Source organism: Anarhichas minor, unplaced genomic scaffold (genome assembly GCF_050575085.1).
Source record: "Anarhichas minor isolate MPS153535 unplaced genomic scaffold, ASM5057508v1 ptg000026l, whole genome shotgun sequence".
Classification (NCBI taxonomy): Eukaryota; Metazoa; Chordata; class Actinopteri; order Perciformes; family Anarhichadidae; genus Anarhichas; species Anarhichas minor.
The window spans coordinates 4815754-4842721 of record NW_027466472.1 but is presented as its reverse complement, the minus strand read 5'-3'; the positions used below and the strand labels follow the sequence as shown (position 1 = coordinate 4842721).

At 42.3% G+C, this 26968-nt stretch overlaps 1 protein-coding gene across 5 annotated transcripts in view; it reads left to right on the top strand.

Moving 5' to 3' along the window:
• The window catches only part of dscamb (Down syndrome cell adhesion molecule b), an 88680-nt gene extending 73871 nt beyond the window's left edge, over window positions 1-14809 (top strand). The window contains exons 18-33 of one of the 5 annotated variants that reach the window (XM_076100360.1): window positions 278-411; window positions 670-823; window positions 1200-1317; window positions 1442-1608; window positions 1689-1787; window positions 3165-3353; window positions 3779-4069; window positions 5520-5696; window positions 6096-6126; window positions 6353-6468; window positions 6593-6742; window positions 8773-8973; window positions 9413-9715; window positions 14252-14326; window positions 14444-14613; window positions 14671-14809. In XM_076100360.1, the coding sequence (XP_075956475.1) occupies window positions 278-411; window positions 670-823; window positions 1200-1317; window positions 1442-1608; window positions 1689-1787; window positions 3165-3353; window positions 3779-4069; window positions 5520-5696; window positions 6096-6126; window positions 6353-6468; window positions 6593-6742; window positions 8773-8973; window positions 9413-9715; window positions 14252-14326; window positions 14444-14613; window positions 14671-14769 (2474 nt within the window). In that variant the 3' untranslated portion in view covers window positions 14770-14809. Of the gene's footprint in view, window positions 1-277; window positions 418-669; window positions 824-1199; window positions 1318-1441; window positions 1609-1688; window positions 1788-3164; window positions 3354-3778; window positions 4070-5519; window positions 5697-6095; window positions 6127-6352; window positions 6469-6592; window positions 6758-8772; window positions 8974-9412; window positions 9716-14248 lie in introns of all 5 variants that reach the window. The other 4 variants (XM_076100359.1, XM_076100358.1, XM_076100356.1 and 1 more) reach the window with 4 other exon arrangements.
• The last annotated feature ends 12159 nt before the right edge of the window (window positions 14810-26968 follow it).

Genomic DNA, 26968 nt, shown 5'->3' with positions numbered 1-26968 from the left:
TATCCAAGTTCTTACTTGTCAATCATGTTTGAGTTGCAATTTAAAAACATGTAACACAAAAGCAATAGAGTAAAGTTAGTGTAACATGGTGCTGTATAGTGGAGGAATATGTATTGACCACTTTTAACACCACAAACTCATTATGGGATATTTAATCTGCTTATGCTTTACAGTGATAATACATCACAGGCTGTATTTCAGTGTGATTTATACGTATACATACTGAAACTACATGTCTTGGCTCTTCTAAGCCCTGCACTGTTCTCTTCTTCCCCAGTTCCTGGTCCTCCAGCGGGGGTTAAGGCTGCAGCCTCCAGCAGCTCTGTGGTGTTTGTCTCCTGGCTTCCTCCCCTCAAACTTAACGGCATCATCAGGAAATACATCGTCTTCTGCTCAAACCTGCATCCGATGGTAATAGCATTTGTGTACCAAAAGATATTCAGTGGTCTTTTAAAAAAATACATTTTCAGTTTATCATTGCCTGTCCAGGGAGTAGCTCAAAACGTGGCATGCTGCTACGTGACGCTTTGAATCAGACCATCTGTATGTTATGAAAAGCAGACATCTGTTCCAAAATGGCATTTCTCTGGACTTCACTGCTGCTGCCCAATGATACATTAATCCCTCCTCTCTCTCTCTCTCTCTCTCTATCTCTCTCTCGTTCTACAGGTGATGAGCGAGTTTGAGGCGTCTCCAGATGCTTATTTCTACAGGATCCCCAATCTGGCTCGAAACCGGCAGTACAGTATCTGGGTGGTGGCTGTGACGGCCGCTGGTCATGGCAACAACAGTGAGAAGATCACAGTGGAGCCTCTGGCCAAAGGTACACCACCCTAACAGAGCTGGCCTTTGATGTCGTTCAGATTCAGACAGTCATTGTACAGAGCACTTTTGTTATTGAATTGTATAAAATGGTATTGCTTTATATGTCTTCTTCTGTGTGCAACATAGTAATGTTTACAGTAACGCACTTAAACGTGTGTTGTTAATAACAGTTTATTGTCCCTGGAATGTTTTCATTCAGGTATAAACACATAATTGTGAACATGCAATGATATCAAGGTCTCTTTTAGGCAACGATAACAGATACCAAGAATATGTGTAATCACATTAACTACTTTTTTATTAACCAAAGGAATTTGCAAACCTCTGTCTTATGTTCTTGACCACAGAGTTGTGTGTGTTTGTGTGTGTTTCAGCTCCAGCCAGGATTCTGACCTTCAATGGGACAGTGACCACTCCCTGGATGAAGGACATTGTTTTACCATGCAAGGCTGTCGGAGACCCTCCTCCGACCATCAAGTGGCTCAAGGGAAAGTAAGTCGCACACAAACAATCGTGTAGTGCTGCTCAGCACAGATAGAGAATCAAGCAATGTAGCGGCTTTTTCATCACGTCCTGTAGAAATACAGCAATAACCATTGTTCCCGTCTGTCTCCAGCACCAACGGAACTCCCACACCCGTCCTTGTGGACGGTCGCCGTAGTGTCCATGGCAACGGCAGCTTCATCATCCGCACGGTGAAAGCAGAGGATTCTGGGAACTACAGCTGCGTGGCCAGCAACAACTGGGGGTCAGACGAGATCACACTCAACCTGCAGGTCCAAGGCAAGTGTGTCCCAACACTCAAAGACACGAGTCAGTTCAATACGAATACTAACCACGCGGTTAACTTTGTTTGTCCTCAGTCCCTCCTGACCAGCCGCGCCTCACAGTTACCAAGACTACCACCCAATCAATCACACTGTCATGGATACCTGGAGACAACGGAGGGAGCTCCATCAGAGGTGAGAGCAGCACAGTGGCACACACACACACACACACACGCACACACACACACAGAAAAATGAATCTGAAACAGAGCAGTGCTTTATTCGTTATATAAAAATAATCAGCTCCCTTCAGCTCCCTATGATAACCAACGTCGCCGCCTCCTTTCCTCTGGTCTAACATCCCTGCTTCTCATTATCTGGTGGTTTGGCCTGAATACTCGAGTCCTAAAAGGTAGATTAAAAAGCAGCAGGGAAGATTAGGCCCGTTTAAGTGCGAGATTAAAGCGCTCCATCTTAAAGAACGCGCAATCACAGTGAGACTATTTGTGGTGATTCATCAACGCACCTAATCATCTGCTCCTGTCTTTAGAGTTTCAGTCACTATAACAGTTGTTTGTGATGCCTTTTTTTGTGATGTTTGTTATTGCTTCCCTGCTCGCAGCTTCATCCATCACCAAAATACACACACCGAAGCATACGGTTGTCTATTTTTAGCCAGGCTTGCAGCTTGCTCTAGGGAAGACAATATTGGTCGGCGAACACTTTTGTCTCGATAACTACATTCATGATGCCCTGAAGATGAATCTAAACGATCTCTGGCTTTTTATTTAGTGCCACCAACAGGTCAACACTTTCCACAAAGTCAACACTTATTTACAAGCTTCATTTAGTTGTATTAATAACTGTATTCCTGTTAGCAGCTGTAAAAGAGTATGGGTTAGTTCAGCTTTAGTCATGTAGGCAGACCTGATTTTGAGATTGACCAAATTCTTCAACAATTAATGTTGCTTAATGTACAGATGTGAGGTATCCTTGGTTGTTTTTTTAAGACACGTTAATGCTATACTTACATCTTATTCAGCTCCAAGTCTGGTCAAATAGAATAAATAAATTGAAAAAAAAAAAATTTCCACTCAATATTACCACTCGGATTTTGATCAGAACGGTATTTACACGTCAGAAACTGGTAATACTTTAACTTTCATATGATACAGAAGCAGCATTAGTCATTCTCCAAAAATCTGAGTCACGACTGAACATGACCAGCTGTATCTGAGATGTAAAATGGCCAGTGTGTAGAGGATGTTTGATTCAATCAAATCAAGTTTTTGTCATACACAATCATACACAATACAACGTGTAGTGGAATTCTTTTGTGCCTAAAAGTTGCTCCAGAAAGTAATTAACACAAAGCAGAGTTTACTCTATCATCCAGCCAACACTGTGAATTACTGCCTCACCGGGCGACAAGTGTGGCTGCAGACTTTTAGTTTTGTTACTCTCTCTTTAGTCTTCAAACTAAATGTTGTCTTACATCCACTAATAATTAAAAGGTGCACTCAAATGTAAGTGCATTCATACAGGGATTTACTTTCAAACCTTCTGTCCCAGGATACATCCTGCAGTACTCAGAGGACAACAGTGAGCAGTGGGGCAGTTTTCCCATCAGCCCCAGTGAACGCTCGTACCGCCTGGAGAACCTGAAGTGCGGCACCTGGTACAAATTCACTCTGACGGCCCAGAATGCAGTGGGGCCAGGGCGCATCAGTGAGATCATTGAAGCTAAGACCCATGGGAAAGGTAGGAGGACAGAATTTGTCTGCTACATTTCTCTGATAAATGACATTGTGTAAGATGATTCATTCATGGTACTCATGTTCCCTACGCGATATTGCAAACTTCTCTAATAACTCTAGAGGTGGAAAGAATAAAAGTAGGAATAGTAATATTTTATTTTCTCAGCCACTGAAATTTGATGACATTACACGATTGATCGTAAAAACTCATAACTCAAAACCCCCATAAAACTCACTAAATAGTGGCAAATTTCAGGGGTAAAAGTGATTATACTCCTCTATAACTCATCTTCCTGAGTGCTAGTTGACTGGTATTTATTTATTATTTGACTTTATTTATGAAATTTTTTATGTTGTTCGACTGGGAGACATTGAGCCGAACTGTGATCTTAAACTCTGAATCACCCGCTCTATCCTTCTTCTCCTCAGAGCCGCAGTTTGCCAAAGACCATGAACTCTTCACCAGCATTAACTCCACCAGGGCCAGGCTCAACCTGGTTGGCTGGAACAACGGCGGCTGTCCGATCACCTCCTTCATCCTGGAGTACCGAGCAGTGGACGCGGCCACCTGGACCACTGCCCAGCGCACATCGCTGACCAAGAGCTACGTCCTGTACGACTTGCAGGAGGCGACCTGGTACGAACTGCAGATGAAGGTCACCAACAGCGCCGGCTCAGCAGAAAAGAGGATCACCTTCGCTACTCTCAATGCTGACGGAAGTGAGTTTGGATTAAACAGATTGTTGCACAGATAGCGAGGATCATTGGATCAGGATGGAATAGAAGTATACGTAGCAACTCAGTGGTAATTTAAAAACGTTTAAAAAAAGTCATAAAAAGTCTCTCCAAACTGTTAAATTTGGCCAAATGTGTCAGTCTAGTTAGTTTACTCTTAACATTAATGACATGGAACAAGTATAAAACCCAACTAAAAGGGGTACATTAGCTCTCTAACAAAGTTTGGAAGCAAGGCATCGCTTTGTTTCACATCAACACACAATCAAAAGAAGAAGAAATAACCAGTTAAAACAGTGTATCGCCCTTTATTATTGGGGGCAACTTGTTTCAGCACGAAGTGCCACTCTGCAGTTCTGCTACAGTGTGTGTTTTCAAGAGTATATGGGATTTGAGACGCTTTTGTCAGCCTTTGTGCAAATTGACAGGTATTCAGACGACTCAGCTGAGAAAGAAAACAGGGACGGTCTTCAGATTCTCCGCGGGCCATGGTGTAGCTTAATTTGCCTTGGGCTACGGATTGTGTCAGTCATGCACAAAGGAAGTGTTTAAGCTGTAAGGAAGGATCGTGGACGATGAGAGCTCTGTGCTACACTCCAGACTATTCATTAATTTCCTTTGAAGGGTTTTGCCGAGACGTGTTAGCTGCCTGTCAGGATGTAATGTGTGAGTGGATGTGCTTTTGCTATTGTCGGTTTGACAGTGCGTCTATAGCTCAGCTCAGCACAGCAGCCTAAAAGGACGTATTCAGTCTCCTACAAACTTGGTGCTCCTACTATGACTAAGAAGTCGGCATAGTACGGTATGAAAATGAATGTTACCCTGGCCAAAATATTTGCGATTCATGTTATTATCCCGATCATCATCAAAATATGCTTAAAACCTTTTACCTTACATTTTGTGAAGAAACAAATATGTTTATCGCATCACAGATAGGACACACATCTTTCAGTGAACATCCTTTTTAGGAAAAACAATCTTATCAATCTCATAACAATCAAACAATCTTAAATAAGGTAATCATATGTTTCTTGCATGATAAGATAAATTATAACGAAAATTCACCACGATCAACTTATTGTGAGTGTTTTTTATTGTGATCTGTGATAAAAATCCTCGATCGTCCTATCACTACCGAGCAGAAAAATACATTGCAACAGTGGAGTTAAGGAAAGGGAAGTCATTAGGATCACAAAGCAGTGATCCAGTTAGTGTGAACAACAATATAATCAAACCATATCAATAAAGCAGCGGAGGGTTTGACTCCACCGACCAATCAGGGTTTGCATGTGAGTGTTTATCTGTCTACATGTGGACCAGCCAGAATGCTTTTTTAAGATGTGCAGATCAGCTAGAAGCAACAGATGAACATGACGATAAGGCTCTCGATGTCCCTCTAATTCCTCATTAATGTCTGAATGTCTTTGTTTCGAAGGTACCATCCCTCCCCTGCTGAAAACAGGAGATCCCATCTCAGACAACATGTCCGGCAGCGGAGGTCTGAAGATGGTGGTGACCATCACCTCTGTTCTCGTGGTGGCCGTACTGGTCTTCATCATGCTCATGGTGCTGAAGAGGAGACGGAGGGAGCAGAGGCTCAAGAGACTCAGAGGTGGGTTGAAGATCAAATTGCGGTTTATTTCGTATGAAGTGCGTCTCCTAATGCTTAATACGAAGAAACTACTACACAATATTTAGTCCCCGAGCACGTGCGCATACTGTTTACATACATGTTGAGTTGCCTACACACATCCAGTCCATGAGATATTTTATGCTCTACTGCATCACAGTTAAACTGTGTCAAACTAAAGCTGGGGCTAAACTTTGCTGAGTAGTTGTCTCCTCAGGACAAACACCCATATTTAAATTTTTCCAACTCTCAATTTAACAATGCCTTCGTTGCCTTTTTCTAAGTGGAATTGTCAGTGATTGTACAGTATGTCCACGGCTGTAGCTTATCAACTCGGACGGTACTATTATGGTATTAACTAGCTCTTTGCTGACTTCACAGATGCCAAAAGCCTGGCAGAAATGCTGATGAGGTACGTATGCTTAATTGTAATTTATGCCCGCTTTTTTCCTTTAAGCAGCGACCATAAATCACAATGTAGACCAGAGTTACAGTATCTATCAGTAAAAATCTAATTATATGCTGTCCCTCTTGCCTTCTTGCAGCTACTTATCAACTTAAATGAATTAGCATTTCTGCGCTACAATGCAAAACCACGCAGCTGAAAAGTAATGACATTTTCTCATTTATCTGCTCAGTAAGAACACACGGACTCCAGACACAGTGAACAAGCAGCAGCAGACACTAAGAATGCACATCGACATCCCCAGAGCCCAGCTCCTCATCGAGGAGAGGGACACCATGGAGACAATAGGTAAGACCCTCGAAGTGAGACCTCTTACTCTTCATGTCACCATATCCATTATGACTGACGTAATTGTTTCTTTTCCTATCTCTGTCTTTTCTTCTCCCCTCTTTCCCTATTATTTATCCCTTAGATGACAGGTCCACCGTGCTGTTGACAGACAACGACTTCGGGGAGACAAATAAGCAAAAATCCTCCACAGTGACCCACACAGTCCACTACCAGTCTCTGTCCCAGGCCACCGGACCACTGGTGGACGTGTCCGATGCCAGGCCTGGAACCAGTGAGTCCCATCACCGTCAGTGCCCAACATTTATTTCCTTTTACTACTAATATTAATACTAGTCCTGTGTTACTAACAATAATATAATGTTGTAAAAGTGTCTTTTTATTTGGTCACTCTGCAGTCAGGAATCGAGAACGGCCAATTTTCCTCCTGAATCTACATAGTTTTATTTTGGTAGATGGATGTCCCTTTAAAAGAAGTTTGCCTCAGCACCGTAAAATATGAACACTGTTAATATCATTTCATTGCACATTCATCTGAATTGCATGCGAGGCGAACAGCCTTTCCACCTTGTCTCAGCTTAACCGTAGACTGCCCTCATACAGCATGCTTCCAGCAGTGAGATTACAAAGACACAGCAGCCGTGCTGCAGAGCGGCCTCTGGGCTTCTGGTGTTCGAGCTCCGCTGAAGCAGAACAGATGAAGAGTAGCGATCCTCCTGCCTCTTCTTGACACGTCCTCACCTGATTGCCCTGCTCCAACTGGCCAGTTGGAGCTGAGTGCACACATGCACACATGCACACTCAAACAATCACGCACACACTCGGATTACTGGTGCACTGAAATTATTTTGTGCAGACGGTGCAGAAAGTGGATATTTTCCCACACGAATAGGCCGATACTATTTCTAATATTCACTTTTGTAATAGTTTCAGTACACATGGACATGCAGGTTATCTTGTGCTAATTGAATGGTTTAACATTTAAATTCTGCATCTAATTTTACAGTAAAGTTTCCTACAGAAGCACAAAATATCAGTTCAACAATCTGCTAAATATCACCAGAAAAAACTTTCTTCCATTACCATAGCATGCTTTTTAAGTTTGTTATCTGCCATCACCAACAGTATGTCCACATCTGTAACACACACACACACACACACTGCGAAGTATCATATGAACTTGTGCACAAGGACATAAAGTGCACAGAACAATATCACACACACATGCATTGAAACACCAGCATATAGTCGTGTGATTGGTTCGTTTAACCTGGCCAGTGGGGCATGAACCCAGTTTGCTGACTCAGCCCTTTTTTTTCTCCTCCTGCTGTTGGCCAAACACCTCCATCATTTCATCCCTTCGTTCCCCGCTGATAGGATTACTGTCTGACCTACTACAATTACCAGCACCATTCTTCTCTGCACAGATCCAATCCAGGCCTTTTCTAAAGGGTCTCACTCTGATTTGGCCCAGCAGTGCACAAAGCGGCAGCCTGTCTGGGTCAGGCTGAACATCATACTATTTATATGTCTATATGGAGACAGTGAGAGCTTAAGATGGATGATAATGTCATTCCAGGGAGCTGTGGGATGGTAATGTTCTGTGTTCACTGAAGGGGTGAACTGTAGATTTGTACCACAGCACAGCAGGAAATACATATATTTCCCTTCTTGTTCTTCGTTCCAGCTATAAATCGTGTAGCTTTTGGTTACTGATGAGCCACATCTAAACATCTATTTGCATGTGAGCTGTATGAATGATCCAAAAACAGAGTTAACTTTGTCTTGCAACTGAAGATGGGTGGATTCTTAAATTAGGCCCCCAGCTGCTGGAGGAAAATTGTGTTTGTTTGTTTGTTTGATGCCATCCCTAAAGATTTTTATTCTGCACGATGGAGACAGAAATATGTTATTCCCTTCAATGATTTACTGAGTCATTTTAAAATAAGATACTCCCCCAGAGACTAACTCAACTCTCATAATTCAATTTTTAAAGACAAATTTGAGGGAATGCAATTTATACTATCCAATGCACATTGACTCTGTCAGTAAACACTGATGTGTGCGTGTGAATGGAATAATGATTTACTGTTTCATTCAAGCACTGAAATCTATTTATTCATAGAATAAATGCTGTCACTTGAATTTCAAGCTAGATCCCAGACAACGGGAGTCCTTTTAAATAGTAAAAGTGCGAGTCAATGTTGTGTCATAGGCCTTAGACTGATATTCTATCAACTGAAAAATGTAGTAGCTGTTATTAGCTCTGTTCACCCACAATCCATCCTGTTCTCTCCTCACCAGATCCCACTGCCAGACGCACTGCCAAAGCTGGTCCTGTCGCGGCACGGAGCCGCTACGCCAGCCAGTGGACCCTGAACCGGCCGCACCCCACCAGCTCCTCCCACACCCTGACCACCGACTGGAGACTCCCAACGCCACGCGCCACCGGATCTGTGGACAAGGAGAGCGACAGCTACAGTGTCAGCCCCTCTCAGGACACAGGTAGAGTCGAGCAGGGTGACCATCACAGCTTTCCAGGAACAACATGGAACTCACAGCCTTTTAAAAAAATATGTAATTAATGTTAGAAAGTTGTGTGAGACCAAAATCATGTCGCTTTAGTGACATTGTCAAGTGTGGTGGCGATCTGCATGACTGTCACACGAGGCTCTGTGCCATCCAAAACACATTGCCAGTCGTTTTTTCCATTTGAAAATGCCGCTTTGTGGCGTACTCTTGACTGAGGCTTCCAGGGTGTGAATCCAACTTTAGCCTACGTCTCGTCCCTCTTTCTCTCCAATACTTTTTGATCTATATCTGTACTGTATTAAACCATATTAAAGCACTATATAAATAAAGCTAAACTTCAGCTGTATTTGAAAAAATCTAGTGCTGCACTCTATGCTAATTAAACTTGTGCATCATAACGTGTATTTCTCAGATCGTGCACGGAGCAGCATGGTATCAACTGAGAGTGCGTCCTCCACCTACGAGGAGTTGGCCAGAGCCTACGAGCACGCCAAGATGGAAGAGCAGCTCCGCCACGCCAAGTTCACCATCACCGAGTGCTTCATATCTGACACTTCATCCGAACAGATGACAGCAGGGACCAACGACTATACTGACAGCGTGACCTCCAGCACGCCGTCTGAGTCGGGCATCTGCCGCTTTACCGCTTCGCCGCCCAAACCTCAGGATGTCAGTCGGGTCATGACCATGGCCGTGCCCAAGGCACACAGACCTGGTGAGGAACTCATTCAACCTTGTATTTTCTTCTACAATCATTGAGCAGCCTCTCTGTCCCCCTTCCATTCCAACACTAAGTAAAAACAAATCTCAATCTAGCTTTCAAGTTCACTTTCTACAGCAAACCAGTCGATCAAAGGTTTATTTGGCTTCACTCACACCTCTCTCACTTGTGTCGTTCGATCAGGAGGTGGAGGACGAGCCCTTAAGTGCATTCTTTGGAAAAGTTTTTACCAACAATAGCCTACTTCTATTTTAATTGAATCAGTTTTCAATCCTGGTGTGCATCACATGCACACCAGACCGCTGTTACTTACAGTATAGTCACATAAACGCTTTACACATTACACAAGAATCTTAGTGGAAGTGTTCCAGCGTTTTTTCTAGGCCTTCTGTGGGTGTAGCTCCTTGTGTTTCTCCAACTTTTAGAGCCTTATCACAGTTAGCAAGCACTTCACACGTCATGAGCGAGGATTAGGAGATTCAGTTCTTCCAAAAGCACCCCAGGGATGCCTTTTATTGTAAGAAAACAGAAAACTTTTTTTTGCCGGTAAATGGTGTTATTTTGGAAACTACATGAAGGCTCTGTCTCAAAAGTCTTTCATGACCTCCGCAATTTGAGGAAACCTGCTGCGCTGTCCTGCGCTCTCCTCTCCGCTTATAGTCTTACCTTACGTGACCCTCTGCTCCTCCGGGTAGCCCTGCAGATCAATTACAAGTCCTGGCAGAGCGTGCCGACGAGCTGCCGACCACACACACAGAAGCGCAGACATTCAGAGAGACGGACACACGTACACAGCTCATTCATCATCCCATCTGCTGTCATGTTATAGTGTGTCTGTGGTCCCCAAATAATTAGGGTTGTTGGAGGCATCCCGTCCGAGGACTTGAAATATAGGTCTGTGTGCGTGTGCACAATACACAGTTTGATCAGACAAGGGTTGAGGACATCAGATCGGCTTCTTGAGTTTCAGGCCTCATTATGTTTTGAACGTTTGTGCACGAGAAAGCAGACTCGTATCACAAGTTCAACGGGTGGAGAGAGAGGGCAACTAAAGGCCATCTGTCAATCTTAACTGAAGCTATTGTCACTCGGTACAAAACACCACTTAAGTGCCACAGTGGAGTTCAGTGTAATACCAGACACTTAGGCTGGTGTGGCATCGCAGAGTGCTCTGCTACTCTGGTGTCAGTTACTTTGGGGGATACATTATAGGCATAAGAATCAAGCTGCCTGGCCTCTACGGTTTCCTTGACTGTTTTGACATTGCACAAAAAACCCATTAAATGCGCTCATATAGAATGTTCGGTTTAAGCAGGAAAGTTGAAGGCATATTTCTAATGTCGTGAGTGAGTCAGGCACAAATGCGTATTATATACTGTATTTTCATTTGAGTATTAGCGTTTTAAGCTTTTTTTAGCTGTGTCAAATGTTATGTGTTTCAGCTGACTCTACAGTCAATGAACTGTAAAATGATAGGATTGTGGTTTTTACGAGAGGCGTGCAGCAACTCACAATTCACAAGTACCCAGATACCGTAAGGGCCAGCTGGATTTACACGTAACATTTTAATCACAGGATCTCAGGGGCTTAAAAGAGAGTAAGCCTTTGTAAAAAGCTGTCCTGACCAATTCTCTTTACTGTGAGAATTTGATTCTGCATATGAGAAGGCTGAGTGTTTGTTTCTCGTTAACTAATCCTTCCATGGTAAGACTAAATAGCCACAAGTACGTGGAAACAATGGAAACACGAATATTATGCCCATTAGTGATTGTTGAAGACCTCATTTCAAAACAACGTGCATTGATATTATACAAGGGAACATTACATATAGTCATTTGACCCAATATTCATGTAGAAATATTGAGTGCAGCTTCAAGATAACCTCTATATACGTAGCTCAAACCATGCGAAACAGTCCCAGACCAAAAGCACATATGAGTAAGTGGAGTCCATCTACTTTTTTAAGTCATTTCATCACTTTTCACCTCCATAATCCATAGTAGAAGTAAATGTTCTCTCCAAACTTGTCGATTCCAAGTAGAGTGTAATACAGTATTAATCTATTGTAACTCAGACCCAGTGTGGAGCAGTTTGACTGACAGCTGGTGAATGACCCAGCTTCAGCCTCGTCTTCGTCTCTGTTACATCTGACTGACCTGGACCGACCTCACCTTCCATCGGAACGGTCAAAGGCAGCTTCTCATTCATCTCTCTCTCTCTCTCTCTCTCTCTCTCTCTCTCTCTCTCTCTCTCTCTCTCTCTCTCTCTCTCTCTCTCTCTCTCTCTCTCTCTCTCTCTCTCTCTCTCTCTCTCTCTCTCTCTCTCTCTCTCTCTCTCTCTCTCTCTCTTGTCTCATCTCATTTCACGTGACCACCTGACAAACTTGTTATTACGAGAGTAACAGTTTATTTATTGGATGCTCTTCCTCTTCAGTGCCTCATAAGAGCAAATCCATGGGGTCTGTGTCCCATAACCGCTTGTTCCCTTAGCACTTTGCTCATAAACTTTTACAGCAGTGCTGGTAATTACAGGGATACAGGCAGCGGTCTTCTTATGATAGGCCTGTAAATATGTTGTTGTGTGTATCTGAACGACACACACACACATACAAGATAGAAATACGGGTCGGGGAATATTTAAACATCACTTGTCACAACAGTCCAGACTTCGCCGAAGATGCATCAGGCACTTATACTCAGATTAACGGCTTGGTGAGAATTGCTGTTTGGTTACACATACTGTCCCATTACTGTACAATCTGCAATTTACTGGCTGATGAATTCTAAAGCTACATTTCTAATGAGCTCCCGCAGAAACACTTAAATCTATATTTAATTCAATTAACACTCTGAGCCATTCATCATCTTTGCTGGCACTAATAGGGCTTAATATAAAACACGGTAAATTATTCATTCTCCCCATGAACTCAGAAAGCAATTCTCCGAGGTCACATGTTGGAGGCCGTCTGCAGTAACGCTGAGTAGCTGGCACGTAGCTCGCGTTCGCGTACATGCGGTATATACTTGTGTGCACGTGCCGGAGAGAGAGCGCATGTGTTGAAAAGTGATTGTAGCGATGACTCGCACGCCTGTAAACGCTTGTTGATCTCTGGTCCTCTGAAAGACGAACGTGAAGATGAACGTTTCAGCAGCCATGAGACAATTCAGGCAGATCCTCAGCTCAGATCTGGCAACCCGACACCCTTTTGTGAGGCACTAATTTGTTGTGTTAAATATGTAATCCAATGAGTTAAAGGGATACAATAGCAGTGGAGGTATCATGAAGTCACTGAACCAAATTTAAAATGCCTCTCGCTCTCTTTCTCTACCTCTTATCTAACGCTTCAGACGATTACTTAAAGATTGAAGAGACAGTTTATAATCGTGCTTTATCACTCAGTTAGGGTATGAAATCTGACCTGGTTTATCTGGCTACGGGCGTTTACAAGTTATTCTGGTTCCTAATGAGACTCCAGTTCTTTCTCTCCTACAATGCAACTAAACTTGCAGCAAAAGGTGTTAGATACAACCAAATGCAAGCAAGAATGTATGTAGTATATATATAGATGAAGACCCTCATTCGGCTTCTTCACGTTAAGAAAATATAACTTAATCATTGCATCAGTCCCTGTCAGATAGCTTGTAACATTGTAATGTTGAGCTCCATATTACATTATGTTCTGCACATTTTTTCCTGATAGCAACTATTCAATCAAATAGATTCACACTTGGTGGAACGTTGGTATTACATTAAAATCATAGTTACGTGAGTCATAATCACAGAAGGGCCCGAGGTGAGCAAATGTAACAGTGTGAATGTGAGTTAAATATGGATTTTCAACTCTCTATGCTGTTAATTTAAGCGGAGAGGAAGGAGCAATACAAATGGAGTCTGTGGAGAAGCTCAGACCTGGTAAGGAGCACACGCTGTACACAGTGGGCATCCCAGAGAGTCTGTGGGGGCGAGACTCTCTGGTGAATATAACTATGGAACCAAGCTGACCAACAGCAACAGTGAGGGGCAGGGGAGGCCTCTGTAGTCTGAAAATATACTGTTTGCAGTCATACAGTCTTGGTCTTATCAAAAAACAAACCCTGTAAGCTACCTGCGCAGCACCAAACAGCAGCCAGACACAGTTAGTGACGAGCAGGTGAACATGGTGGTGTATTTATCAGCTAGAGGCAGATATTTCCCTGAGAAGTTGGTGGAGACCAAAAACAGAGCTAAATGGATGCATTGTTACATTTTCAGATGTACCAAGTCCTTGAGTCAGCTGGATGTGTAAATAAGAAACCGTTTGGTCCCAATGTTTCCAATAAAAACGATCTGTAGTGACCAATCACAGCCATTCATTCTAGCTTAATAGGGTGACATCATTGTTGCCCCCAAGTGGCCAAAGAAATCAATCCACGCTGCTGTTAAGTATTTTCATTTCTGTCCAACCACACGACAGAACATCACTGTGTATCGAGACAAACTGTAATTGAACTGAACCTTAATTGTCTCCTGTTTGTCTCCTTCTCCCAGGAGGGGAGCTGGTTCACCTGCCGCCTTACCTCCGTATGGACTTCCTGTTGAATCGTGGCGTGCCACTGGCAGCCCGAGGTGGAGGGGTCAGCAGCAGCAGTGGCAGCAGCAGCAGTGGAGGTGGTGGAGGTGGTGGAGGAGGAGCAAGTGGAGTTGGTGCTACGGGGGAGACAAGAGGAGTGGGAGGAGCTGGAGGAGGAGCCATGGGCCAGACCTGCTTGGAACCCCAGAGAAGCCGTACGCTGAAGAGGCCTCCTCCCATGGAGCCCACCCCCATGGAAGTGCCGTCACCCAGGGAGGTGCAGCAGTGGCAGCCAGGAACTGCCTCCACCCTCCCCCACAGGGATGTCCGGGAGAGGGGAGAGGCCCGGGGTGAGGTCCGGGCAGAGGCCCCCTCCTCGGGAGACCTAGCCCAAGCACAGGCTGCCAAGCTCAGCACTTCCCAGGAGTCCCTGCTGGACTCCAGAGGACACCTGAAACAGAGCAACAACCCCTATGCCAAGTCTTACACTCTGGTATAACACTGGGACACACACCGGACTGCTTCAGACAACAGGACTACTGCAGGAGGAAGGACAGGAGACAGACGACAGGCACAGGATGGACAGTTTACCACAACAGAAATTGTTGTATATAGAGACGTTTCTGACATGCGTCTGAAGTGGATGCTTTTCTTTGAGTCTGTCTTTCTTTCTTTCACTCTTTTTCTTTCTTTCCTCTCTCGCTCTTCGCTGTTGCTTTCACACGTTTCATTCTCTCACACCTTTCGCTCCTCTTCTGATGAATTTTCTCTCACAGTTTTTATTTTCTACTTGAGTATTCTTTTATTCTAAAGTGAAAACATATGAGGATTGCCAAAATGATTTATTTAAAATTTGAGAAAGAGAAAAAAAATACTATTGAATTTATATTAAGGACAATTATAGTCATTATTATTATTACTATTATTATTATATAAAAACAGAAAATATCTAAAAAAAAAAAAACTAAAAAAAAACAAGAAGGGAAAGGGAGGAGGAGGAGGACTCTGGAGCACTCTGCAGGAGAACATTGCTTTCTTAATTTATTTTTATTTTATTGTCGCAGTGTGATGAAATCTGTGATTGGGTAACTGAGGGGGTTTTTAGCACTACAAGGAGCCAATCGAGGAGAAGAGGAGTGACGCCGGACACGACCGCCAATTCTGACCAACCGTAATGTTTTTCAACCTTTCTGACGACTGCATGGCGACTGATCAAATGACAATTAATAGGAATGGCTGGATATCCAAAAAAAAAGAGAATTTTTGTCACACTATGAAATTATAAAATGTGAATATATATAAAGAGATCACTTTTATTTGTGGATATTATGGGGAAAATGATTTGGTTAATAAAGTCCTTAGTCATGTTTGCACACATCTGACTTTGATTCATGTCGGTGGAGCCAAACATCCGTCCTCCCATACGTCCCACTCACCCACATTCTGCTTGTGCCTTCCATTCAAACCTGTCATTTACAGAAAGATACGGTAGTCCCAGTAGGCAAGACTGGAAATGGACCACACTCAAATCTAAGACTCATAACTAACTGTTCAATTTGCCCTCAGGAATCATGCTAACAACCGGCATGTGGTTAATATCAAATTCACTTTGCCGAAGTACCTGATTTTGATGTATAAGTCAGAGGTTCCAAGTGTTTTTGGCTTGTGTCCCCATTGCCACAGGTTTAATGAGGCGTTTACACTGTGTGAGTAATGCCTCCCTTCTTAGATTGTTAAATTTATGAAGCACAGGTTAAACGATCCAGCAGTTCACAAGAAAATAACACGGAAAAGCCTCAATACATATATATAAGCATATTTTTGAGGTGCAGAATATATATTTTTATTTAATTCTGTCCCGTTAATCATGTCGTGATCCCTCAGATTCATACCATCACTTCTACTGATTCATTTTGAGGATCAGACCTTTTTGTTTTTGCAGCAGTTTCAGTCAAAGTGCATCACTTTTCCCTTCAGCACTGATTCCTCTTTATTTCTGTTTCTCTCCATTTTCACATATGAGAGCTAGTAGCCACAATACTCTCAAATTAGTGCGACCTGTCAAACATGGTCGTCAAACTGCTAGAAGGGCAACTGTGGCGGTCCGATACATCTCAAACCTGATATTCCACAACTAAACATAGTATAAAGAAGCAGTCATTGATTAAGCATCACACGTGTCATACTTCTTGGTAATTTGTGACCTTTTTAGATGGCAAATATCTAGCTGGAATATAGAACGTTAAAGGGTCACTCCAATGATTTATGTCAATTTACAAGTCCTGATGTCATCAGGGTTATTTCAGCCTGGGCTTGTAATCTACAACAGAGAGCTTCAGTTACTGGGGGCTTGGAGGGGTCTAATCAAAGAGTTGCATTATGGGAAGTGAAGCATTCAGTGTTTTGGTGATTCAGGGGCTAAAAGCCAGTGTTTCTCTGCCTTTTTTAACTGATACTACACTTTACATTTCCTCCTGATCATTTAGTTTGGAATGTTGTTTATACATTTTTAACAATAGTTTTCATTTGTAAAAGCAGACTTGGCTTAAAAATAGATTCAGCAATAAGCTTTTAAGAAGACTTGTTTGAAGGGATTATCTTGAGGACTTTTATTTATTTCGGTGTCAAGTGATTGACAGCAAGAGAAAAGCTAATACTTTCATTTTATCAACATACAGACACAATCTGAGTTCAAGCATCACCAACCCTGCCATATTCACCGAGCAGGATTACTGCATCCATGTGTAGAAGTTGTTTTCATGCACAAATGAACTGCAGCAAATGGAAAGATGGTGAGAGGGGATTTCTCCAAAGGCATAAAAACAGGTTTGTATTGATGCAGCCATCAACAGATGGCGCTGTGCAGTCACTAAAATGAGTCCATTTGCTGCTTACAGGGAGTGAGCTTGAGGACTTTGAGCAATGGAATGAGATGGTTCAGCACCAAAACTATTTGTATCAACCTGGAGAGAGAGACATCAAGGGCAGCCCGGCAGTCTGTTTTCCGGTGTGTTGTCTGCCATTTTGCAAGAGCACACCACCCTGAACACAGTGAATTATTCATGCCTGCACTGACACAGGATCCTATATCAGTTTTAGTCTATCACACTGATCCCCACAGCACCCGACAATGTGGATGAGACAGCAGAGGCAGGGCCGAGACTGCATGTGTACACTTAGATATACATATAGATACAAATGCGCTGCAATAATCTTTTGGGAAATCAATGCCACCGATGTAGAATTAAGTATTTCTGTTGCCTACCAGAAAATGAAAAACATTATTTTATAATTTTATAGATGGTGTGTCAGAGAGAGGAAGCAAATGTTGCTGCATGCACCAAGGAAAACTTCATAGAGTTGCTAAAAACTATTCCAAGAAAATGGTCACACTAGAGATACAGATTTACTATGAGCGAATTACAATGATTGCAGTTTCTTTCTTTTTATATATATATCTGTGCACTCCCCTCACTGGTGTGAGGTAGTATAATGAAGATAGATGGCCCGCATCACACTGAGGAGACTTTAGTTGCCCTCATACATTAGGAAGAGGCAGCAGGCTATTATCACACCTCCCACCAGGGAGGGAAGCTCTGAGATAAGAAAAATGGAAAGAGGAGTTTTTCAAATCTAATCAAAGATTGTACAATGGTCCCAAACCTATTTATGCCTGATGTTGGCCTACCCACCGCTCTGTCAGTTTAACTCAAGCCCCATTATCGACGCCACCTATCATATTCAAAATGAGACGTGATTTTAAGGTGGATGTCATAACTATTGATTAGCATATATAAAAGTAGATATATTTTTTGTGATTTTTCAAATGAAATGCCAATGTTAAGGTCGGTTAAGTGTGAATTTGCACTATTAAGGTACAGCTCGAAATGGCAAAAGAAGAACCTTGTATCTGTTGATTTTAGCTCGCTATTTCAGCCGTTGCTAACTATTTTAACCGTTTTACTTTTAGCTAATCAGTTTGACCACAGGCTTACCCAATCAAATAAGGGAATCTATCTTCTTCGTTTGTTTTGTGAACACGATTGGTTTACTGGAGATGTCGCTCGTACATATTGGCCAATTAGAAGTCTGCAATTCCAATGTGGGCAGAGCTAACCTTTGACCGTTGCGTGTAATAAAGTTGTGCGCGCCGCACCACAGTCGCTGTTGTCAACGAGTCAAGGTGTGGACTTAACACTTTATAGTGAAATTGAACATTGGCAGCTACAAAATTACATAACTAACACGTCAAAGCAAACATCCATAGCACGATATTTAAAGAGAAAATGTCTGAAAGAGCTAATGAAGCTAGCAGCACAAGTGTTAGCTGAGACATCAAGTTAAATCGGGGAAATTGTAAGGATTACAGATACTAGAACCCAAAAGCACATCTCGGAGACAAGATACAAGTTCAGTTCTTTTACTAGAGTTCAGGCAGGGTCAAAACCGGGAGGTCAGACAAACCAGGCGAACAAATCCAATAAGGGGCAGGCAAAAATCCAAGGTCGAAAACAGGCAGACAGGGTCGGAACAGGCAGATCATGGACAATATAAAGATACGCTGGAGAACTTGGCAAAAACACACAAGACAATCTGGCAGGGAACAAGTGCAAGTGAGGGGACCTAAATAGTGAGGGCTAACGAGGGAATGGGCTGCAGGTGAGATGGGTGTGGAGGACCAGGTGAGGGGAATGAGAGATGATCCGGTGTGAATGGTAGGATCTGAAATGACAGGAGAGTTAATTAAACAAGCAGACAGGATGAAAACAAACTAATATGAAGGGGAATTCGTGACAGAAATGTCACTTTTTCTTCGTCCAAACTTCCAATAACACCTCGACGTGTTTTCTACAACAAACGGGATCAAAACGCGTCTCTGGTCATCAGTAAACAACTTGATTTTACTGTCACAAGAACATGATGTGGCAAATTAATTGGATTACGATGAAATAATCGAGATATTCAACTCCCAAGATACACGCATGCACCTACATGCAAGATGGCAGCGCCTCCGTCACAAAGCCGACCAAGGTAAGTTCAAATCCTACTTTCATGCCCATCATGGCCGTTGAATGATGAAGACCATGGTCCTCATTAGAGATGATGGTGAAGAAGTCACTGACATGTGAGATTAACCTGCTTGGATGGTGTTTGTTTAGGTCTGGTTGGTTTTCTTTGGCTTCGTTGTTTAGGTTAGATTAGGTTTACTCTTAATAATAATCAAATGCATGGAAGAGCCTATTAAGCCTGTGCTCATGATTTGGTAGTAATATTGATACAATTTAAAGTTTTTCCGGCATATGCAAATGTTTTTTTTCTGTCTGCATTGATAAACTACAAGCTCTTTCATTTACCTTTTAGGTATTTTAAACTTTCATCTTTGAGCTAAATCTTTTTATCGATTTTTTTTCTACTGATGTCTCTTGTTGCACTATCCACTTTGCTGCTGTAATCCTGCAAATATCCCCGCTGTGGGACTAATAAAGGATCATCTTATCTTATCTTTAACTTTAACATGTTTCATCTATTACTCTCAGCTATCTGACTGCTAATTAGTTTAAAAGTTACTTCCAGCTATTTATCCACGAGGCTGCTGTAAGCTGTTTCAGCCATTTGTCCACTACTTATAGTTTTCATGTATTCATAACATTAGACAACTATTTCAACTAGTAACTATTAAACCATTTATCAAATACTTTTAGCTATCTATTTAACCAGTTATTTTAGTTATTTATTTAGCATTTCACCCAACATTTCTAACGAAGCGATCAAACTATTCATTTCCTAGCTATACCTATTTCAACCATTTGTACGCACTCTCAACTGTAACATCTGCTGTTAAGCTGAGGTGTTAGCAACAGCTGATTTTAATATGAGGATTACATTTCTAAAACCAAATCCTAATTTCCATCTTTCAAATGAGCTTCCATGTACCCTGTCAGGTATCTCTGGGAGTCGGTTCCTTTTGACTGTCCACCGAGGAAACCAAAGCGTGACGTGTTGTGTCAAGTGTGCAGAAGCAGGCTAGGAATAGACCAGCATCCTCCCTACTGGCTTTCATAATGAGGTGCCTGAAGAGTTGGCAGGAGACATGGGGGTAATTTAGAGAGCATGAAACGGAAGGACTTTCCCCCTGTGTTCCCACAACACTCCCCTAATCATTATATTTCTTCTCTACCCTGTGTTGACCTCTATCTCCTCCTCTCTCTGTCTCAGATTGCTCTATTGATCCAGTTGCCCGTCTGCCCTTGTCCTCAGTGAAGGACTTGAGGAGTTGTTTCTGACAAGAAAAATATTTCCCATGAGGTTCCTTGTTGTCAGATAGGACAAACGGACATGTTCACAGCAACTGGTCACCGCCACACTTGTTTTTTTCCCATGGATTCATTGTGTGGATGTATTGGCTAATGCGTAGCCTCCAGTACGTAGCATTTAATCGCTGTTGCAGAACTTTCCTTTGAGATTGATGGTCAAGGAAACAAAAGTCATTAACGAGGACAGCTTACACCTGGTGTGGTACATTCATTTCTGTTTTAATTAAAGCTTCCCTTCCATGTCCGTTAAGATAAGTTCACCCTTCTCTGAGCTCTCTGCTGTCTATTACATTTGTTATTCATGGGAAGATACAATATTTACAGACAATCACGGATAGTAAACAGCAAAATATGTGCTCATCTGTTGGGTTATTAAAAAAACGGGCTTATTATTCAGAGCGAAAGTGGAGACGAGGGTTTTTACGCATCATTTGGATTATTTTAGGATTGGTTTAGTAAACCCTGACATTCTGTAAATACATTCTGTACAATCTAAGTAATCAAAAAGTAACTTGTCATCATTGCGCTGAAGTAATTGCAATATAAGACATTACACATTAGATTACACGTTAAATATTTGGGCTGTATTGACGTCAGAAGGACAGATGTGCATGCACATAATGTGGTCTCTATGTGTCTTATGTTATCGACCATAATTAAATACTGGAGAGTGTTATTAGGAGAGGGTCGGTGCCCATAGGGGCTGTTAATCGTACTTGTAATTGGTCTGTTGAATGCATTATATCGCAGAAGGATAACCTATTGTGGCGTCTTGGCGTAACAAGGAGTTAGCGTTTGATCTTTAATAAAAGCTGTGTGTGTACCACGGCACTAAACACAAACGGCATGGGGTTTGACTCTCACTGGAATCCGCTGTGTTCACTCCTGGTATTGTAATGTGCTTTAGATAAGCTCACATATCTGATCTGATTTAACCTCAAGCTGTCCACAGAGGGACTTACAGAGTGAACCATGTAGCATGTATCTCAGAAAGGATACTTATCAGCACTTAAACACTTGCAAATTAAATAAATCTTTCTGAGTATTGCATCATATTCCATCATTCAACAGCGATGGATTGCAATGAAAAGCGTGTTGCTCGACTACTTGTCTTCAGAGACTCGTCATGTGCTCAAGTCAGTGTCTTGAGTAAGATAACACAGCTTTACTTCACCGTACTGTTCCGTGAGATGCTTTTTTCTGGATGTGGCCATTTACATCAGCAGAAACCAGTGACTTCCCATCGTCTCATCTCGCCGTCCTGCAGGCTCGGAGACTTTACGCTGCTCACTCATTATGAGCAACCGTCCTGCATCTATACGCTTAAAGCCACGGGGCATCGCTCATCAGATGCTGTTGAACGTTAGCTTCACCCTCAGGCGAAAATGCCATGATCCGTTTTCAGAATGATTGTTGCTCATTATCTACATGCATACATTTCATCTAGGTCATTCTAGCCGTAATCCTTCTACATACAGTGACTCTGGTTTAATTCTAGTAAATAAATATTAATACCTTTTTGAACTTTCATCACCGCACCACCAAATGTAATGTGTGCTACCTGTATTGAGATAACACCACTAGCCCTATAGAGCCTGCCAAGAGTGGTGTGATCTACAGAGACATGATTCAGCATGCACAACATATACAGTATCAGTCATGTGGTATAATGCAATATGGTAAGAGTCACGTGGTGTTATTATGACGACAGCTTTGTGATCTAAAGCTAATGGGTCTCCACATTGTAATATTCTTACCGACAGTGTTTGCTGCATTAAAATTTTTACGACGGCAACATTTACTGTTTTTCCACAGCTGCTCGTTTTATTATCTTTCTGAGTGTAAGATGGTGTTTTCCATAACTACTTCGGCTCTAATGGCAGCACAGATCCCGTATAACTGTTCTCCGTTGTAGCCTACTGTAGCTCTCAACTCTCAACAGAGCAACTCAAGTTGGAGGCTGCTGCCAGTTCACTCAGAGTTGCTTATAAAAAAAATTGGGAAATGCGGCACAAAACCAGCACAGCCATGACTCCTTATCACAAGTTCAGACTTCACACTTAACTGTTTGTAGTCAGTCTAAGGAAAGTTCCAGTATTTTCCAATCAATCTTTGGCTTTATGCTCGCCATCAGCTTTGTAAATAAACGTATTTTTACATAAATAATTTCAAACATTTTGTGTCAGGGATAGGGATGTAATTCTGAGGGCAACGTGCAGGGTTTAAGACCCCGGTTGAAAGAACGGCACAAAGATGTGCTTCATGTGAAAACGTTAGAACCTACTCCTCGGGCACCTGTCTGTGTTCCTGACAACAAGGATGCAAATGTGAAGTTTTAATCAGCTTCTGGAGTGACGGCGGTAGTTTTTTGCTTTCTTCTGCGCTGTGAGAATTAGGTTTTGATTTAATCCATCAACACTCAATTCCCTGTCTCCTCAGAGATTTAACGGTGGTAAAACTTTATGATGCGAAGGAATCAAAATACTTAATCAAGCCGAGAGGAGAGATTTGCTGATTGTAGGCGCCGATAAACTCCAAACTGTTTTTGAGAGCGTTTACACTTTGTGTGTGATGAAGTGAGAGTATTTTTGTGATTCCAGTGGAAGCATCAGTCGTTCGTACGCAGCTGTTATTTCTGACAGCGAAATTCCTCAGACCAAGCTTGCAGGCGCACGCACTCGCTGATTAGATCAGATTCATGTTACTGTTGGTGTGACAGGCCGCTAAATGTGAATTTAATGAATCAAACCTAGCAGAATCATCCATCTCCCCATCTGCAGGGACCGTATAGGTGTACAGCGTCAAACAAATCAAATAACCCGAGAAGAATGCACGAGATGGGAGGTTTCCATAAACCCACTTATACGCATGAACAGAACCAATATCAGCAGATTCGTTTTTTTATTGTCAAGGAAATATGTTGGAATGCATGCACGAGTGGATGTAGTCGGTGGTGCGTGAACCATGAAAATGTCAGGTTTCGTAAGATCACAGATAATTAGCCACTATCAAAACATTCATAGTGTGAAATTGATTTCCGTAGCTGTCCGGACTTAAGGAAACAGGACACAGTAATATCTCCTTTGCCTTGAAAACAGTAGTGAAGTAGTGCGCGAGGATAATTGATGGACTATATATCTATGTTGCCTCCACATTATATGTTGCCTCCACTGACTCGGGCCCATCCTCCACCTCTGGAAGATTTATTCCGCTTCCTGCAGAGCATTGATATTCTTCTTTGGGCAGAGCAGATGGCAGGCGGTGCATTTTTACAATCTCATTCTCGGTACATGTGGGAATTTTCATCATGATACAGTTTCGGTGCATTTATCAACATATCATTATCCCCCAGAATGGTTCATATCCGTCCCCAAAATGGTCTACAGTATTTAATCAGACAGTAAGAACGAATGAGTGTTGTTCTGTTTCTAAAGCACAAGGTAACGTGGCTTAGTTGACTTTAAAACTGCAAAATAGTTTAACTCTGTCTGGAGACCGCGGTGCTGTGATCTATGTGATTTGCACCTTCCAGTCATACTCCAGGGACGTTATGAGCACCCAGAGGTGACGATCCAGAGTTCATGTCAACCTCGAAAAACAAGCCTCTCTACATCAGCCGGGAGCGGCGCAGAGGAGAGAGAGAGAGGCTTCGCTGTAAAAGATCAGAAGAAAATCTCCACATGTTAATAATATGATATTAATTCTATTACCACACACTCACTAACGCAAACACAAGGAAGAGACTAGCAGAACCTCGGGGAGGACCGTCGTCCTCTGCGGGCCTTCGGATGACTCGGCAGGATCCTTTTTAGTAGTCCTCTGGGTGGAAAATAAAACAAGCAGGCAAACTAACAGGCAACAGCAGCGAGTCTGTATTTCCATGAGACAAGGACCTTAAAAAGGTCACTGTCTGTTTTTAGGAAGGAAGACTATGGCAACAAACCTGCCTAGTATTGATTTGACATAAGCATTGCACAATATTGTTACTGCAAATGTAGTTTTATGGGCATTTAGACTATATGAATATGTAATGCATGCCCTTTATTTGGTTGGTTTGCACTGGGAACCATCTGGCCGTGGGTATCAAGGAATCGAGTGAACTTGTCATGGCAGTTTAATCCTCCCGGGTTTACAGAGCTGATCTGCTGTGAGGATCAATTCCCTGGGGTGCAAAGGCCATCACTGACCTTGTTATAGTACAGTTCAGTAACTCACCCGTGTGCAGTGTTATGGTCCTGATCGCAAGAAAATCAGTGCAACTTTTCTTAACCGTTGACAGATTAAATTCCCGTCTCTATTGGATCATCATTCTCATAAGAGTATCCTGTATAAGAACCTGACTGAACTCTTTGTTATTAAAAAGGTTACACAAAGGAGCACCTTATAAGTTCTGCGGGGATGTTTTTATTTTTGTAGGCCAACCCCGGAACTGGTTCCCTCTACAAAAACATTTTTCCATTGACCTTTTGTAATCATTTTTGGATTATGCCAGAAAATAAACTGTTATGATACTTAGACGTTTTGTTCAGCAAGATAATTAACACCGCTTTTATGATTTTTGAAGCAGAGGTAAAGAGCTAACGTTAGCCTATAAACAAACTACACGTTGTCACATGAGTGTGAGTATACAATACGAGGCTGTAGTCTCATTTAGCCATTTGTTTGCCTTTGTTAAGACACGCAAAAGCTTCAATATTCACAAAAGAAGTCTTTACTGATGTATTTTACACCTTGTTGGACGAAACGTTAAATTCTCTAAAGCTTGTTTGAACCACAGACCTTATTTCAGGCATCAAACTAAAAACCCATTGACTTTGAGACGAGGGAACCGAAAGTGCAACTCATTTATTCGTTGTTTTTAATTAGCACTAAATACAAAGTACAGCTGAAGCTGCTGGCAATGTCATTAGTTTTGCAGGTATTTGATCTTAAACCAATGTATTGGCCAAATGGTTATTTGGACTAGATGACGGTGCTACGATGAAAATTCTTTCCCATAAATGTCCCTTGGACGGCATTGTCCAATCACAGCCTTGCAACTGTAACAAGGCACGGCAGGACATTCTCCAAATGCAGAAGTACTGGACATTGGACTCTAGTAAGGGTGATACTTACTTAATAAGTGTCAATTTTATAAAGAACCTTAAATATTTTTACACTTCTAAAAACGGCCAGAGTCGGGATGAACTGTCCTCAACCAAATATTCATGGCAACACATCCCATTGTAGTCAAGACATTTCACTCCAAATCACAAATGTCAACCTCATGGAGGCGCGAGAGGAAAGGTCAGACCTCACCAATGTGATTAGGCTTCATCATCTGGGCATCATGAATGTCTGTGCAATATTTTCTGCCAATCAATCTCGAAGATGCTGATGAATTTTGACCTGCCGGTAATGCTACAGCAGATGAGAAGTCAGGGGATCGCCAGAGTCAGACAGGACCATCCTCTGGGTACCATGATTATCTGTACAAAATGTCATCGCAATCCATAGACAGATGGACATTGCCATCCATAAAGCCACCCCATAAGCAAATGTACTCTACTTTTCGAAATGGTTCATGAAATGTAGATCAACATCTCGCTAGAAAACTAGAAAATGATGTCTTTCTATGTGACATAAGACATATCATGCCATGCTGTTCCTGTGGAGTTCAGGACTAATCCTTCAGGCTGCAGCACCTACAGTATTTCTGGTCCGTTGTTTGTGTGCTTTCTCATTTGTCCTCATGCAGGCTAATGAGGGAGACCACATAATGTGCCGGAGCAGTGTGCTGTATAATGATGGAAGCTGTCTGCCGTTCTGTGATGAACTTTGAAAGGAGTCCGGCTTGTTTGTGACAGCTGCCTCGGAGCCAAAATCACGGCCGTCCAGTTAATTACAGAGAGCAGAAGGAAAAGTCCAAAAAAGTCTGGAGCAGAAGCTGGACAACTACGACAGAATCAAATGGCAACGCTCCCTCAAATAGTTTTCTTTTTTAACCCGTCTTCTATCAAAAACACAAAGCAGATCAAATAAGTTATGTACCCCAATAACTAAATATAAACCTATAATCCTGAACTAGAATCTACTGGATTTATGCAGGTGCTGCTGGTGGGATCCGATTCCCACTGAGCTGTTCTCAGCTCAGTGGGAATCAGTCAATCAGTTAGCCTGGCTCTACATGGAGAAGGTCATCAAGCTGAGAAGGGAATAGATTCAGCCCGGCTCATTCTGAAGAGGTTGCTATTCATAGTTTGTCATCAGAATGCAAGTCCCACAGCTATCCCTGCAGAGCGTATGTCAATGCAATATATCAGACATACTGCAGCAGCCACTTTCGACGTGTAGCTCGAGGCTTTTGTCAAATGTTTTGAATTTACATAGTCTACACCAGTTCCA